Source organism: Prionailurus bengalensis, chromosome A2 (assembly GCF_016509475.1).
Source record: "Prionailurus bengalensis isolate Pbe53 chromosome A2, Fcat_Pben_1.1_paternal_pri, whole genome shotgun sequence".
In the NCBI taxonomy this organism is placed as follows: domain Eukaryota; kingdom Metazoa; phylum Chordata; class Mammalia; order Carnivora; family Felidae; genus Prionailurus; species Prionailurus bengalensis.
In genome coordinates, this window is record NC_057348.1 from 107925131 (window position 1) to 107939648 (window position 14518).

A 14518-nucleotide genomic window follows, 5' to 3' on the forward strand; every position below is an offset into this window, starting at 1 on the left:
GAATGTACAAATAAATAAGATAAAGTCCCTAGGTATTCAGAGTCAAGAAAAGAGGCATGGTAAGTAACAGTTTACTGGCTATATACGAAACCTTTGGTATAAGGATTAGCTTCATACTTTATAGAATATCCTTAAATTGGGGTGCCAGGGTGGCTCAGTCAGTTGAGCATCAGACTCTTGATTTTGACTCAGGTCATGATCCCAAGGTAGTGGGATCTCAAGGTCTGTGTCAGGCTCCATGCTGAGTGTGGAGCTTACTTGGGACACTCTCACTCAAAACGAAACGAAACGAAATGAAACATAAAATAAAATAAAATAAAATAAAATAAAATAAAATAAAATAAGGAATTTATGTAAACTGTTGTTCTGGTTGGTATCATTGCTAATTCACTATTAAGAGATTCCCCTAATATTCCATGATATGGTATAGAACTCTACCCGTAGGCTCAATGTGCCTCTCAGTTTATGCTGCCACACAATTAGTATAGCAAATTATTTTCTCTGAGAATCTCGTGCTTTTGATGTTATTGGTATCTGAAATTTTTGTCCCAGTAACATAGAGTAATGCTATAGGTTCTAGGATATTGGATCAACAAACATTTTGCATACAACTAAATCTGTTCATCTTGGAGCATGATATACAAATTCTGTGAGCTTTTATTATTTTGGGGGTCCTCAGCCAATATTATATTCTAGTCTACCATTTTTCTGAAAAGTACTAGATAAATGAAGTTTTTTTTTTTTTTTTGCTTTTCAAATATTTCCATTTTTAAGCTCAGATCTAAGGCAAGATTCCATATAAAGTGTGTATTGTCATGTTACGTAGTATGATTAACAACTCTGATAAAAATAAATTATCGGGCCACCTGGGTGGCACAGTTGGTTAAGCGTCTGACTCTTCATTTCGGCTCACGTCATGGTCTCATGATGATGAGACTGAGCCCCGTGTCAGGCTCTGCAGTGAGACTCTCTCTCTCTCCCTATCTCTGCCCCTTCTTTGCTCATACATGCTCTCTCTCTCACTCTCTCTCAAAATAAATAAATAGACTTAAAAAATAATAAAATAAATTCTTTATCCCAAGAATCTGAATTATGAAAAAATACTATTATTCATGAAATCAAACCATATGAACCAAACCTTATAGATTCTTAATATCTAGGCATGCAGGTATTTTTCAAAAAATATTCATGTTAAAAAGTAACAAATATATAATAGCCTGCTGTATTATAGTAGTGAATAATTAAAGTGGTCAGTTATATACCTTACTTTTCAGAACATTTACTTATTAGGAAGAATTCTCACTTTTTATTCCTTAGTCAACAAAGTATTTAGTATTCATATTGTCTGGATGATCAAAATACTATTTAAATAAACAGGAAAGCATTTATTCCCATCTTGATTCCTTTTACTGAATAAAGCAGCCAAGAGATTTTTGCTGTGATTAATTTATTCAAATGATGTATTTCAGAATCTAGTAATCATATTTTTGTATTTAATAATACTGTGAGGATCACTGTTGCCACTTGGTAAACATTCATTTTACCTTTTTATTTAATTTATTTAGTCATTCACATTATATCCTTCTATATAAAAGTTCAAAATACCTGTCTTTTTAGGGTTCACAATATATCACGGCAGAACGCAAATGAAATATGTGTCTGCAACTGCCACACAATTTCCTAAGGTGGCCAGAGGCAAGGAGACTGAGAGAATGTTGAACTACCCAATGCTATAACCCATATTTATATAACACCATAAATATCTGCCCTTTGAAGAAACTATTATAATACCAAACATCTGGATGAAAACAGACTATTTCAGTGACATATCTAGAGGTCTCTAAACATCTGGAATTTGTAGCTTTAATATTTCAAATGTTTTCATTAGTATCTGGGCACTTGAAATACACGGTCTAACAAACATTTGTTCACATCTTTACCATGTGAAAACATGCAAAGAATAATTTTATAAGTACAATTTTCAGATTTAATCACATTCCCTGTGATTATATTTGGTCATGGCAGCTGATCTAGTAAGCCAAGGTAAATAGGCCCTAGAAAGACTTACCCACGTAATTCAGTGGCAAAGTCAGCAGTTGAACTGAAGAATTACAACCAAGAATGCTCCATAAGGTAAGCATGAAAAATGAGGAAAAGAAAGCTTCTTTACTCCTCCTGCCTGAACAGATTTATATCTTATACAGAAAAGGAATCCCTCAGCCATTTCCAAGAAATTCATGGGAGCAACCAGTTGACTGTCCTGTTTCTACAGCCATGAAACATGGGGTTGGGAAGTGGTTGTTTGTATGTGTAGGAGGCTGAAGGGTATTAGGACATATTCCATGACTAAAGACTGAATTCTTGTTTGGAGGGCTGGTTTTGATGTTTATCCTCTATTTCAGCAATGAATCATTTCCTCGCCTTTATGATTTTCACTTTTGAAGCTCCTTTTTCTTCCCTCTTTAGAATGCTTGAGAATTAGGCTCACTAATGTAGTCATAAAACATTTACTATTTGGCATATTTTTAAACAAACTGAATACACATCAGCTGTTGTGAGTCAAAAGCAAATTATATATTCAACAACAACAAAAAAACTTTTTTGAGGCAACAAATGAAATTCTCCATAATAAATTGTAATTTATGGGTATTATTACAAGCCAACAGAACATTCTCCTTTCTAAAAATGCAAACCAAAGTAGCCACTCACATGATGAGTAAAATTCTTAGAGGAGTGATTCCTTTTAATTGATTTTTTTGAGAAATGTCACTATAGTAATAGATGATAACCACAATACCTTTTCTGCCATACCTAATGAAATTCAACTTAATGGTCTATTTCAATAATATTAATTTATAATCAAAATTCATTATTCCTAACCCTATTTTTCATACAGTTAAAAAACAGGTGTACCTTTGGTTATCTTAACTGTTTACCTAAGTATAGTATGACATATGACTTCTGCAAATTTGTGTGGATACTTGATATTTGACATTTGCAATCAAAACCAAATCAGGCACCTTTATCTTTTATTATGTTAAAAAACTCCTGACTAGCAAATCTTTTCTGTATGGACTTTGCGTATTCTGAGCCACAACTGGTACTTATTTTGTTCACACCAATGAGATCAACTAGAATGACAGTATTTGTTCTCAATATTTTGCCTGATCTCTGGGATGATGTGTAACAATAGCTAGCAACATATTGCGGTCAGTATATACAATTTTGACTAACCGCCTCTTCTAACCTTTATCTAATTAAGTGAAATCTATCAAATATAAATATGTGGTTTAAACATAGGAGCACACTATTTTTAACAGGATACAAGAACAATGGGCAACTTCCTATAGTTCAATTTAATGAAATTAATATTCTGACTATTTCTAGACATCCTTAAGTTCATTATTATAATATATATAAGCCTTCACTATACTTGCCATTTAATTTTTTAGATTTAGGAGCCACCTCCTTAGAGCCAATATAATTTTAAGAATAATAGTAATTATTACTATTACATTCATATGCACAGACCACAAAAAAGTCAATAACCTTAACAACTGGAAATAGTTCAACACTTGAAAAAAAAACTGTCCAGCATAAAAAATGAGAAAGAAAAATGATAAAGAGATGTGAAGTTAAAAATCTATTATTTTTTTTTTAATGTTTATTTTTGAGAGAGACAGAAAGAGAGACAGACAGACAGACAGACAGAGGGAGGGGCAGAGAGAGAGGGAGACACAGAATCTGAAGCAGGCTCCAGGTTCCAAGCTCCAGGCTCGGAGGCCAACTCGGGGCTCAGACTCACCAACTGCAAGATCATGACCTGAGCCGAAATCAGACACTTAACCGACTGAGCCACCCATGTGCCCTAGCATTACACTTTAAATGGTGATCCTGTGATGCGGTGTATGTTATGTTTCAGAATGTTATTACTGATTTACTGATCAAGTATAAATTAATATATTTGTTTCTGTATGGAATAAATTGGGAAATAAAATATAGAAATTCTGAGATTAAACATAGAATTATCCTTATGCTTTCATTATATCAGTTGGATGAATGCTCACAGCAAGAATCATAAAGGCTCACTTTATAGGTGAATATATAGATACATATACGCAGACATACATACGAATGTATGTGTATATATCCATTTATATACCTATATGTATATTTCTATCTCTATTGATCTAACAGCATTTAAAACTTGATTTTTTTATATATTTTCAAGGCTATTTCAATAAGGGTGGGGCTTTATTTTTCTAATATTTTTTCTATTATTTCACATTTAGATATTTATATTTGTAAACTGTTAGAAATCAATTGCTTTTTTCTCAGTCTTCTACTTTATATAGGTAGTATTTCTAAAAATTGATTTGGGAGAGGGTTAAATAATTGATTTTTTATTTATAGATCTTGCTCTCTAATCAACTCTCATTCATTGCTCTTCTTATATCATAGAAGTAATGTTTTGTAGTATGTAAGATAGTTCTGATTCTGGCTTTTAGATTGTACGTTGTCAGTATGCATTTCTTAGAAAAAAAAAAAAAAACAGCAGTGCTCAGGCAATACCTCTCTACATTAGAAACTAAGATTCTGTCATGTTCCACCATCAACTCCTCTACCTTATGCTTCCCGCCATTTTTTCAGTAGGAGTCAACTCATATTTAATCTTTTCGAATGGCAGACACATCATGATTTAAACAAAGAAACATCTTACTGTTACTGCAGGTGACTGTTAAATACTACCTTAAGAAATGAGAAAATGTTCTAACATCATTGGCTACACAGGTAGTCTTGAATTACCTTGAACAGACAATATGTCTGGTCATGGAGAATAATTTATTAGCTAAAAAGTGTCCATATGAATTTACAGAAATAAACTTGCAAAGGACAGGGATTGTGTAAATTGCTGAGCAAAAGGCAAAACCACTGTTTATTTGGTACATGGAAAATTCTCCTTCATAGTGATCCAAAAAGTCAATGCCTGTTTTGAAAATATTTGGCACTGAGCCATTTAAAGATTTATGAGTAACAAACAAAGCATAATCCTTCTCATTTCCACTAATGGAATATGACCCAACTAGGTGGGATTTTCCATTTATCTTGGCAGAGGTATCATGAATTCGGTCTGTTTATTCCAGTAATCTTTGCTAGTTTACAATTCTGCAACATTGCACCTTTGATTAGCTTTGTGAAATAAATGGATCCCCCTTTTTTTCTATATTTGGCAGCCTTAGCTGTATAAAAATGTCCATTTGTCACTCCTGTTATAGTTTCATGCAGCTGCCTTCCCTCCTCTTCCCACTGTGAGATATTAAAAAATTGGCAGGAGCTTTCTCCAAGTGTGCCTGGATGGATGAAAAGGCCAGAATAAGCATGTCAAATGTAAAAATACCTTGGGACAGGAGGGTCTTTAGACTAACTGGCTCTTCAAAATATTCCAAGTGGCTCTGCCAATTGAGGATTATTAGCTGTTGATTCAGAAGGGTATATAAGAATATGTTGTAAATTAGAAACTGTAAGTTAGAAGCTGGGAGATACTGGACTGATAACTTATACAAAAAATTATATAATTAAAAATATTTGAAGTTCAATTTTGTTCTAGTATCTCCATTTTTATTTGACATAAAATAATTTTATTTAATGCCTATATGCTAATGTGGAATCACTTTGCAGAATGAGCCTTTTTTTTTCTTCTTCTTTGGCCAGATGGAGTTCAAAGGGGATTATGATCTACAGAGGCACTGCATTATGGAAGACACAAACATAAGAATCTGACTTCTTTGTGAGATTTCAGAACTATTCTTCAGATAGGGGTTTGAAAATTCAAGTCCTGAGTGATATTTCAGGATTTAACATATCTTACTTTTTTCCTTAAGGGAAACCTAAGCATCAGAGTAAATCTTTATAATTACATGTATGTGACCTGTAATAAAATGTAGCAAATATATTGATTAGTGATTTATATCACTAAGCAAAGTAGGAGTATATACAAATAACTTAACAGTTATACATATGTATATTTCATGTATATGTATACATATAATTGTATAAAATTAAATTATACAAAAAATTATATAAAATTCTTAGATGAAAGTACATCTGAAGATTACTTCTGATTATAAAGTCAGTTTCCATTTAGGAGAAAGTTATTTCCTTAAAACAATTCTGCCCTAAATTGTTGCAGCTTATTTAATATTTATTTTCCCTTTACATTATATACTTATGAATTCTACCTTTGCATTTAAGTCTTGAAAAGCTTTTTTAAAGTCAAGAAAAATATTTTAAGAGACTAAAGGTTCTATTAAAGTTAAGGAAAACACTGCACAATATGGAGTTAGATATAAGTCTCAGGTTATTTTAAAGTATGAAAAGATAAATCTTGCAGAATGGAAATGAAAAAAGTGCATGTCTATAATTAGAATAATTTTACATCTGGAAATCCTATAAAAGGAGTGTTATTTAAGAATATATAGTGTTAGGATATAGATTACATAGATAAACATGTATAGCATTAATACAAAATCAAAGTACTACAATTACTGTAAGACAATTAAAAGAAGATGAATGAAATGGGTTCAGTTTATAACTCTATGTTTATAAATTTAAAAGCCCAACCTTGAGAAAATAAACTGAAAATATCTCACTGGGACAAGAGGGCTGGCATATTGAAGGAATATGTTTTCAGACCTTTAAAAATATCAAAATTGATGCCTGACAGCATATAATATTTTTCTGATAAACTTAGCATAGTAAAATTCATCCCACAAAACATAAATAAAGCCTTCAGATTCTCAATTTAAGATACTGCATGTGCATAGAAGTCTAGGAATAAAATGAACAGCTGGCACAACCAGGAACATTCTCCCATACAACTCTGTCATTCCTCTTTTGTGACATTCAACACTCATCACAATTGTTAATACTTGTTTGATTTTTGTCCTTCCATGACTTCTAGCAGAGACTTGTCTAGCTTATTTTAGCAAGATTTAATTTTTAGCATCTAGCTCAACAAATATTTGTATTACCGAACAATTCACTATGTCTTGAATGGCAAAGATTTTTCGCCCCTCTGATTGACACTTGTGTTTTATAATTTATGCTAGAAATACTTTCATATTTATTATGACATACAAACCTGAGTAGAAGCAAGAGAAGGTAGTTTTTGTTTTTGTTTTCTTTTTCCTTAAGCAGGCTTCACACTCAGTGTAGAGCCCAATATAGGGGTTGAACTCAGAACCCTGAGATCAAGACTTGAGCTGAGATCAACCTCAGCTTAATCAACTGAGCCACCCAGGTGCCCCGAGAAGGTAGTATTAATTTCCATTTTGTGCCTTAGGGAGATTGTTACTTGCCTAAGAATAAACAATTGCAATTAGAGAAATTTGTTCAAATTTTTATCATAATAATTCAATTTTTTCTTACTAACAAATAGTGGCCCACTAAAGACTTAAATTTTTGTTATTGTTGTGAGTAAGAAAGTGTGCAAGCCAGGAAGGGGAACAGAGGGAATGAGAGAGAGAATCTTAAGCAGGCTCCAAGCTCAGTGTAGAGTCCGAGGCAGGGCTTGATCCCACAACCCTAGGATCATGACTTGAGTTGAAATTACAAGTCAGACACAACCAACTGAGTCATACAGACACACCTAAAGACTTAACTTTGGGAATTTGGATTCCACACGGATACATCTCCCTTTCATATTAACTTGCAAAATTATGAATAAAGATTTTTATAGGATAAAATTCTGTACAAAACCAAATTTAAGTTCTTCGCAAAGCCAATTATATCTCAACTTATTTTTTTTGCTATTTTTACCCCATAAAGGTATAGTTAGCTTGTTTTAGTAATGGCCTCCAACAAATGTTGCCTTCCTTCCATGTATTCATTCCCTTATATTGTCTCCTTCTACACTGAAACCGAGCTTGTACATTGGAGTTTTCTTTTACTCCTGGGAATGCTTCCACCACCATTTGAAAAGTCCCAGGGAGCCTATTAGAAGAAGATGGAACCACACACAACAGAGACAAGCTGTCCCAGCTGAGGCTGTCTAGACCAACCAGCTCTTCAAACCCACCAGGTGACTACAGCTCTATGATGGATCTAGGTAAGCCCAGCAGTATAACAACCCAATTGAGCCCAGTCAAAATCCCTGACCCACAAAATTGTGAGCAAATTAAATACTGGTTATTGGTTGAAGCCACTAAGATTTTTAAGTGCATTATTACATACAAAAAGCTAACTGATACAAAATTGATAGGGAACTTTAAAAAAAAAAGGCAAAGATTAAAATTGTGTGTTGGGGGGGGAGGGGGGGACGCCTAGGTGGCTAAGTCCGTTAAGCATCCGACTTCGGCTCAGGTCATGATCTCACAGTTCATGAGTTTGAGCTACGCATTGGGCTCTGTGCTGACAGCTTGGAACCTGGAGCCTGCTTTGGATTGTGTGTGTCTCTCTCTCTGCCCCTCCCCTGCTTGCACTCTGTCTGTCTCTCAAACATAAAGATTAAAAAAGATTTTTTAAAAAGTGTGTATATAATTTTGCATATAATTGCACATCACTCTTTATCAGGAATGGCAACTCATGAAGAAAACGAAATATCCAAAATACCTTCAAAATTCTCAGGCCAAATTTATAGAATTGCTTCTAAAATGAAATTATTCTAAGCCAAAGGTGAAACCTCTGCTTTATAATCAAATAACCACAGATAACCACAACTATCTCTGGAATACCAAGAACAGAACCTTGACATTTCTCTTGACTAAGAGAGTAGTACTGAATCCCATTATTTCAGTAGCTTGGAAGCAAATCCTCATTTGTTTCCTCTATGTATCATATATAACATGGTTTCTTTTTATTGAATTCACTCTCTGTATAAATACATTAACCTGTAATTCCTTCCCTCCTTTATCTGTTCCCAGTTTAAAAAAAAATGGGGGAAAAAAAAGATGTCTGATAATGCAGATTTTGGATTCTCCTCTCCTGCGTGCCAAATGTTATACGCTTATGGAGGGAACCTTGTATGTGAAGTTCAAGAGAAGGAGAATTTTGTGCTTCACAACGTAGGCACTAGTCATAATATTTAATAAAATATAAACTGCCAATAAATAAAACCACATAAAAGTGTTTCTCTCTATATTTCCACTACCCAGAAATATCCCACCAAAAGATGAAGCACAGAAATTAGCAGAAAGAAAGCAGATGATTTAAGAAATTGGATAAAATAACTTGCTCTCCTAAGATAGTATTCATTTGTCCACACCCTGTTGGTATTTCTTTGGTTCCAATGGGATCCCTAGAGGAGGTGCACACAGTGAAAGAGGAAATGAGACTCTAGTCCTGGGAGTGCCAATCATAACTGCACTGTCCATAAAGTTGTTTGGATTTGCCTTTCAGGAATGTTTTTCTAAAGATTAGCAACTGTTGACCATCAGTAGGCTAGATTCTCCCAGGGCAAATCAGAATCCATAAAAAGAATGCACTGGAAGCACTACTGGAGCAAATAAAATTCAAGAGAGAACCTAAAATTTAACTAATTAAACAGTATTTTTTAGGTTTTATCAACTGAGGTCGACAGATCATTAATAATTTCAGCGTTTTCTGAGTTGAGTTCAGAATTTCTGGATTTTTGAGGCCATCCAATATAATTTCAAAAGTAGTTGGGAAATATTTACCAATAATCTGCATGCCCTTGCCCCCATCATGTCCCAGCCCCCTTGAACTTAAGTGGAACCACTGATGATTTCTGGGCCTTAGAGTATAAATGGAAGTGACATGGGTCATTTCCAGGTGAAAACATTTAAAGGTCAATGCATGAACTTCCAACTCTTTCTTACCTCCTGTGGTTAGTAAGGACACCACATGTCGAGATGCCAGAGAGTCAGACTGGGTCTGTGAGTGATAGCTTGTAATGTTGGACTTGTAAGTATGGACAGCGAGCAAATAGTGAACATTTTTTTTATGTCACTGAGGTTTGGGGGTTAATGTGTTATGGTAACAAACGTAGCAAACCCTGTCCTGAGCAATAGAGGAAACTAACATGGGGTTGCAAGCTTTCTACTATACCAAATAAGGAGATTTTAAAATTTAAGCAAACAAAATTGCTCACTATATGCCATCATTATATACAAGAAATAGTATTTTAAAAACAATTACAGAATAAAGAATAATTCCTTAAACTGAATATAGTTTTCCTAAAAACACTGCCATTTTATCCTTAATTTTGTCATTTTGCTGGGCCCAAATATCATGGAATAGAACACCTGTCTTCCATATGGTATTTAAGAACCACAAATCTAGATATTTCAAAAATGGCAAGAGAAGATTGTTGATTCAATGCAATTAAAAATACCATAATCACAACAGTATCCAACTTTACCTGTCTTTCAGTGAGATCCAAATTCACTGCTATCTCATATCGCCTCAGTCTGGTCAGGTAATTATGATGGGCAAACTCTGCTTCAAGTTCTCTGATTTGCTCTTTGGTAAAAGCTGTCCGTTCCTTCCTGGGTTTGCTATTGACTTCTGACTTATAATTTCCTTCCTGGGAATCTGAAAAAAAGAAAAAAAGTAAGAAAGAAGTAGATTTGCTTCATTCATTCATTCAAATGCATTCAATCACAACATTCATACCAGAAGCATTTATTGAGTAACTCCTTTTTTCAGGTACTGTTAGAAATGGGAAAAATACAGCAAAGATAGTTAAGACTGATCTCACAACAGGATAAGACACACTTCTTATTTTTCAATCTACGCTCACGTGACTCACAGCCTAAATTCCAAAATATGAACAAAAAATTTAATTGCTCTTAATATGCTATTATAATGAAAAGATCAATATATAAAATAAACCATTTCTAGGAAATAATTTTAGATATAAATTTATGTCTAATAAGTTGTTTAACATATATACAGTTGGGATCTAAGTACGATTAAATTTTGTAATTCCTAAAAAAAGTGTTGACTTAGTTTATGAACATTTAAGCAATTTAAATGTTTAGCAACTGGACCATAAAAGTCAGTTCAAGCTCAAAGCATACATATGAATGTGTTCTACTGATCTTTTAATTTCCATTTAAGTTCAGCCTCTTCAAGTGCAATAGCATTGCTATTCTTTAATTTTGTACAATAAATATTCCAATGTGGAGTCTATAAATAAAATTGTGTTCATATAACTCAAAATATGCAAAGTTTTTTAATGTTTTTTCATCATATATGAGATAAACATAAGATGCACAACACCTAACAAAAGCTATCCAAACACCAAATCTTATAATGCCATGTAGAAATAATAATAATTTAGGGTGTATTATTCCATGTTTCTTCCTAGGAGTTTAAGACATAATTAACATATAGTATTTCACTTATCCTCATCATATCCCTGAGATGTATGTTAGAAGACATTCTTACTATACCAAAGAACACATTGTGTGCCTATAATGCAAAAAAATTTCACGTGTTTAAACGAATAACAGGTAATTGAACCAGCTCTAGTGATTCATGTTGAATCTATCTTCAGGAAATAGCAACATAACAAGGTAAAGTGGTGTGTTTGTGCTCCCTTAAAAATCACTTCAGTTCTCTATTTTTGAGCATGTACACACAAATTGTGATGTCTTATCAGGTGCAAGTACAACGAACTCTTCTTGAGCACAAATGAGACAATATAGGAAAATGATGGTTAATCAAAGATTACAAAGAGTGACATTTTATTTTTTAAATTGACAAATGTAATATGGTAAACTTTAGGAAAGATCTTTTTGGTTAACATTCAAGGGCAAGAAACATTTGTTTCTTCATTCAGTGATGCTTAAATATGCTAAGTACTATGTGCATTTATATGTATGTAGTTAAATATGTTAAGTACTATATATATATTATTAGTATTTAATACTAATTTAATATAATATACATATGTCAGTGTTCTTTTCTGTTTGTCTGGAAAGTCCAACCGAAGTCAAGAATTCCCTGCATAGTGGGAATCCGCTAGACAAGGTGCTCTAATGTGAACAGTTTAGTTCTGATTCTTTCTAGAATCTTGTTTGGCCAGATGTAAAGCTGTGTAGATCCAATAATAGCAGCAGCTACAGAAAGCCTGCATCAAAATATTGGGACACTGGCCATTACTTTTCTTCTGAGGGATCACAGAGTATGATTCACTGATGCAGTGGTGCAGTCAGAAATTCCTCGGATTTCAGTGACCACATTTCTGGGCTTACCCCTGTGTGGACACTTACTCCTGTGTTGACTGGTTCCTTACCTTGTCAGAGAAGGTAGGGCTTTATCCAAGGCAAAAATGGTTTGTGACATGTCACATACATGTTGTACTTTAGAGTAAGCCACTAGGATCATATATAACTTATGTAATAGATGATGTGTCAGCTCTCAGGTAGGCCGTGTGCACACAGTGCCAACTTACCTGAATCAAAGTGGAACCTGAAGTCTATCATTCCCCCCCCGCCACTCTTTTTTTTTTTTTTTTTTTTTTTTGCTATAGATTTACCAATCTCTTCATCTTTGGAGCATTTAGCTATTCTGTGTGAGTAAATATTCTAGATGACTGAATTCTTTTAATTTAATTTTTCCATTGGCTGTCCTGACAGACTGGAAACCCAGTCACAGCCTAGAATATTCAGAAGTCCCTCGCACAGGATCTATGTTCTCACGTGAATCAAAAGTTTTATTGCCAATTTGGAACCATACTCAGTCTAAAATCTGAAGCTGATTATTCTTTATATGGGGACAATACTCTTATCCTTTCAGTAAAGCAACTCTGGAAACTGACAGCAAAGTCAGAACATTTTTTCTCATGAGCATTTCAATTTGAATGATTCATGGTTAACACAGTCCCTTACATAAGCATGAATGAACAAATGCACAATGAGGAAAGCCTATTAATTTATATTTATTTTTGAAATACTTTAACTTTTGTAGTATTCAAAAGTGCTTAAAAACCAACACACACACACACACACACACACACACACACACACACAAATTAAAAGCACACAAAATTTGGGCCAATGCTTGTTACAAATGGTCACTTGAGTAGATCTATATACATGCCCATTCTAACTAGAAATATACAACAGGAGGTTTATACATCCAGTGACTGAATTTAAACAAAAGTCTGGCTATAATTCAACATTTAAATCCAAAAGCAATTTATTGAATGCTTGAATTCCAAACCAAAGTAGCTCATAGTAAAATCCAGTGACTAAAACAATGTGAACTGTACATACTTAAATTTACCATAATCACACATGGAATAATTATACTGTAACTAACATGATAAAGAGTGGGTGTGTGCTTCCTTAATTCATCACCTAAAAGAGAGAATGCCAATGTAATTGAGGCAGCACCAACATCAATTAATTCGGTGGACACTTTCATCTGTGTATCTGTGTTTCTGTTGTGGTTTTCACCAGGTTTGCTCCCACTTTTTCTGTGCTATTGAAAACATGCTCCTTGGGACTATAATTCTGGACTTGTATTTACTATATCTTTGATTAATTTTTTTTCTTGCACTTCCTGAAGCCCATCATTTGCTGACCCTAAGGCTTCTACTACTGTCACCTGACTGGCTTTTCTTTGGTGGAAAATGGGTGGGAGACTTGGACAAGGCTTTTGGCAAATTGCACACCAGCTTCCATCTGTTTCCCAGCTGTTTCAACTGAGGCAAAAATCTCTCCTTTTTCTTCAACCTCCTATATCCAATGCCAAATGGTAGGTGTTGGGGGTGGGGGGGTGGGATCTGGAAACTGCCTTACTTTCTTCCCTACAACCACAAACAAAATGTCACCATCTGTACAGTATATTCCAATGTAAAATATTACAATTGTTGTTCCTCGTCTCAGATACTTTAATGCACATGTGGGTGCACTCTCACACTCCCTCGCTGCTTGGAGGAAATGTTGACTTATGTGTTCAGGTAGAGCTGGCGGTCCCAGTTCCCTAACCTTTTGCTCCCTGGGACTATGCTAATGGAAGAAGTCTGCAATACTTCCGTGGAGGATAAAAATTGCCCTCCAAGGATCATTTCTGTCTAGCATTTAGAACTTCTCCACATGTGACTTTTTATTTCCCCTAGTGCAAGGGGATGCCAAAAGATAATAATGTTTTATTGAAGACAAGTAATGTAAGGGCTTGGTCTGTTCAGTAGTGGCACAGAATGCTTTTTAGCAAAAGAGAAATATTAAAGTATGATTGAGTATATTTTTTGGCTACCCTGGGTAAGCTTATTAACTTGTTTAAATGAAGAACATAATTTACCTATGTCTGTAAAATATCAAAATGTAAAGGAATGTCTCTATAGCTTAGACTACAATGAATATTTGTTTCATATTCTGAAGGAAGAATGAATTCTAAGCCACAGCCTATTTTAGTCCTTTGCAACTTCTCGTATCAATGTTTTGTTTTCTATTCAAAATGACAGATATTCATTTATTATTAACAAAGCTGCACAAATAGTTGGCACAGGAAGCTATAATTATCTTTACATGGGCATAAGGATTGTGGA

General features: G+C 34.1%; 1 protein-coding gene across 1 annotated transcript in view; it reads right to left on the reverse strand.

Annotated features, from left to right (window-relative positions):
• Positions 1 to 14518, reverse strand: part of MEOX2 (mesenchyme homeobox 2) — a 66297-nt gene that overhangs the window by 7227 nt on the left and 44552 nt on the right. Inside the window, exon 2 of the mRNA XM_043589015.1 lies at positions 10379 to 10551. Within this exon, the coding sequence (XP_043444950.1) occupies positions 10379 to 10551 (173 nt within the window). The remainder of the gene's footprint in view (positions 1 to 10378; positions 10552 to 14518) is intronic.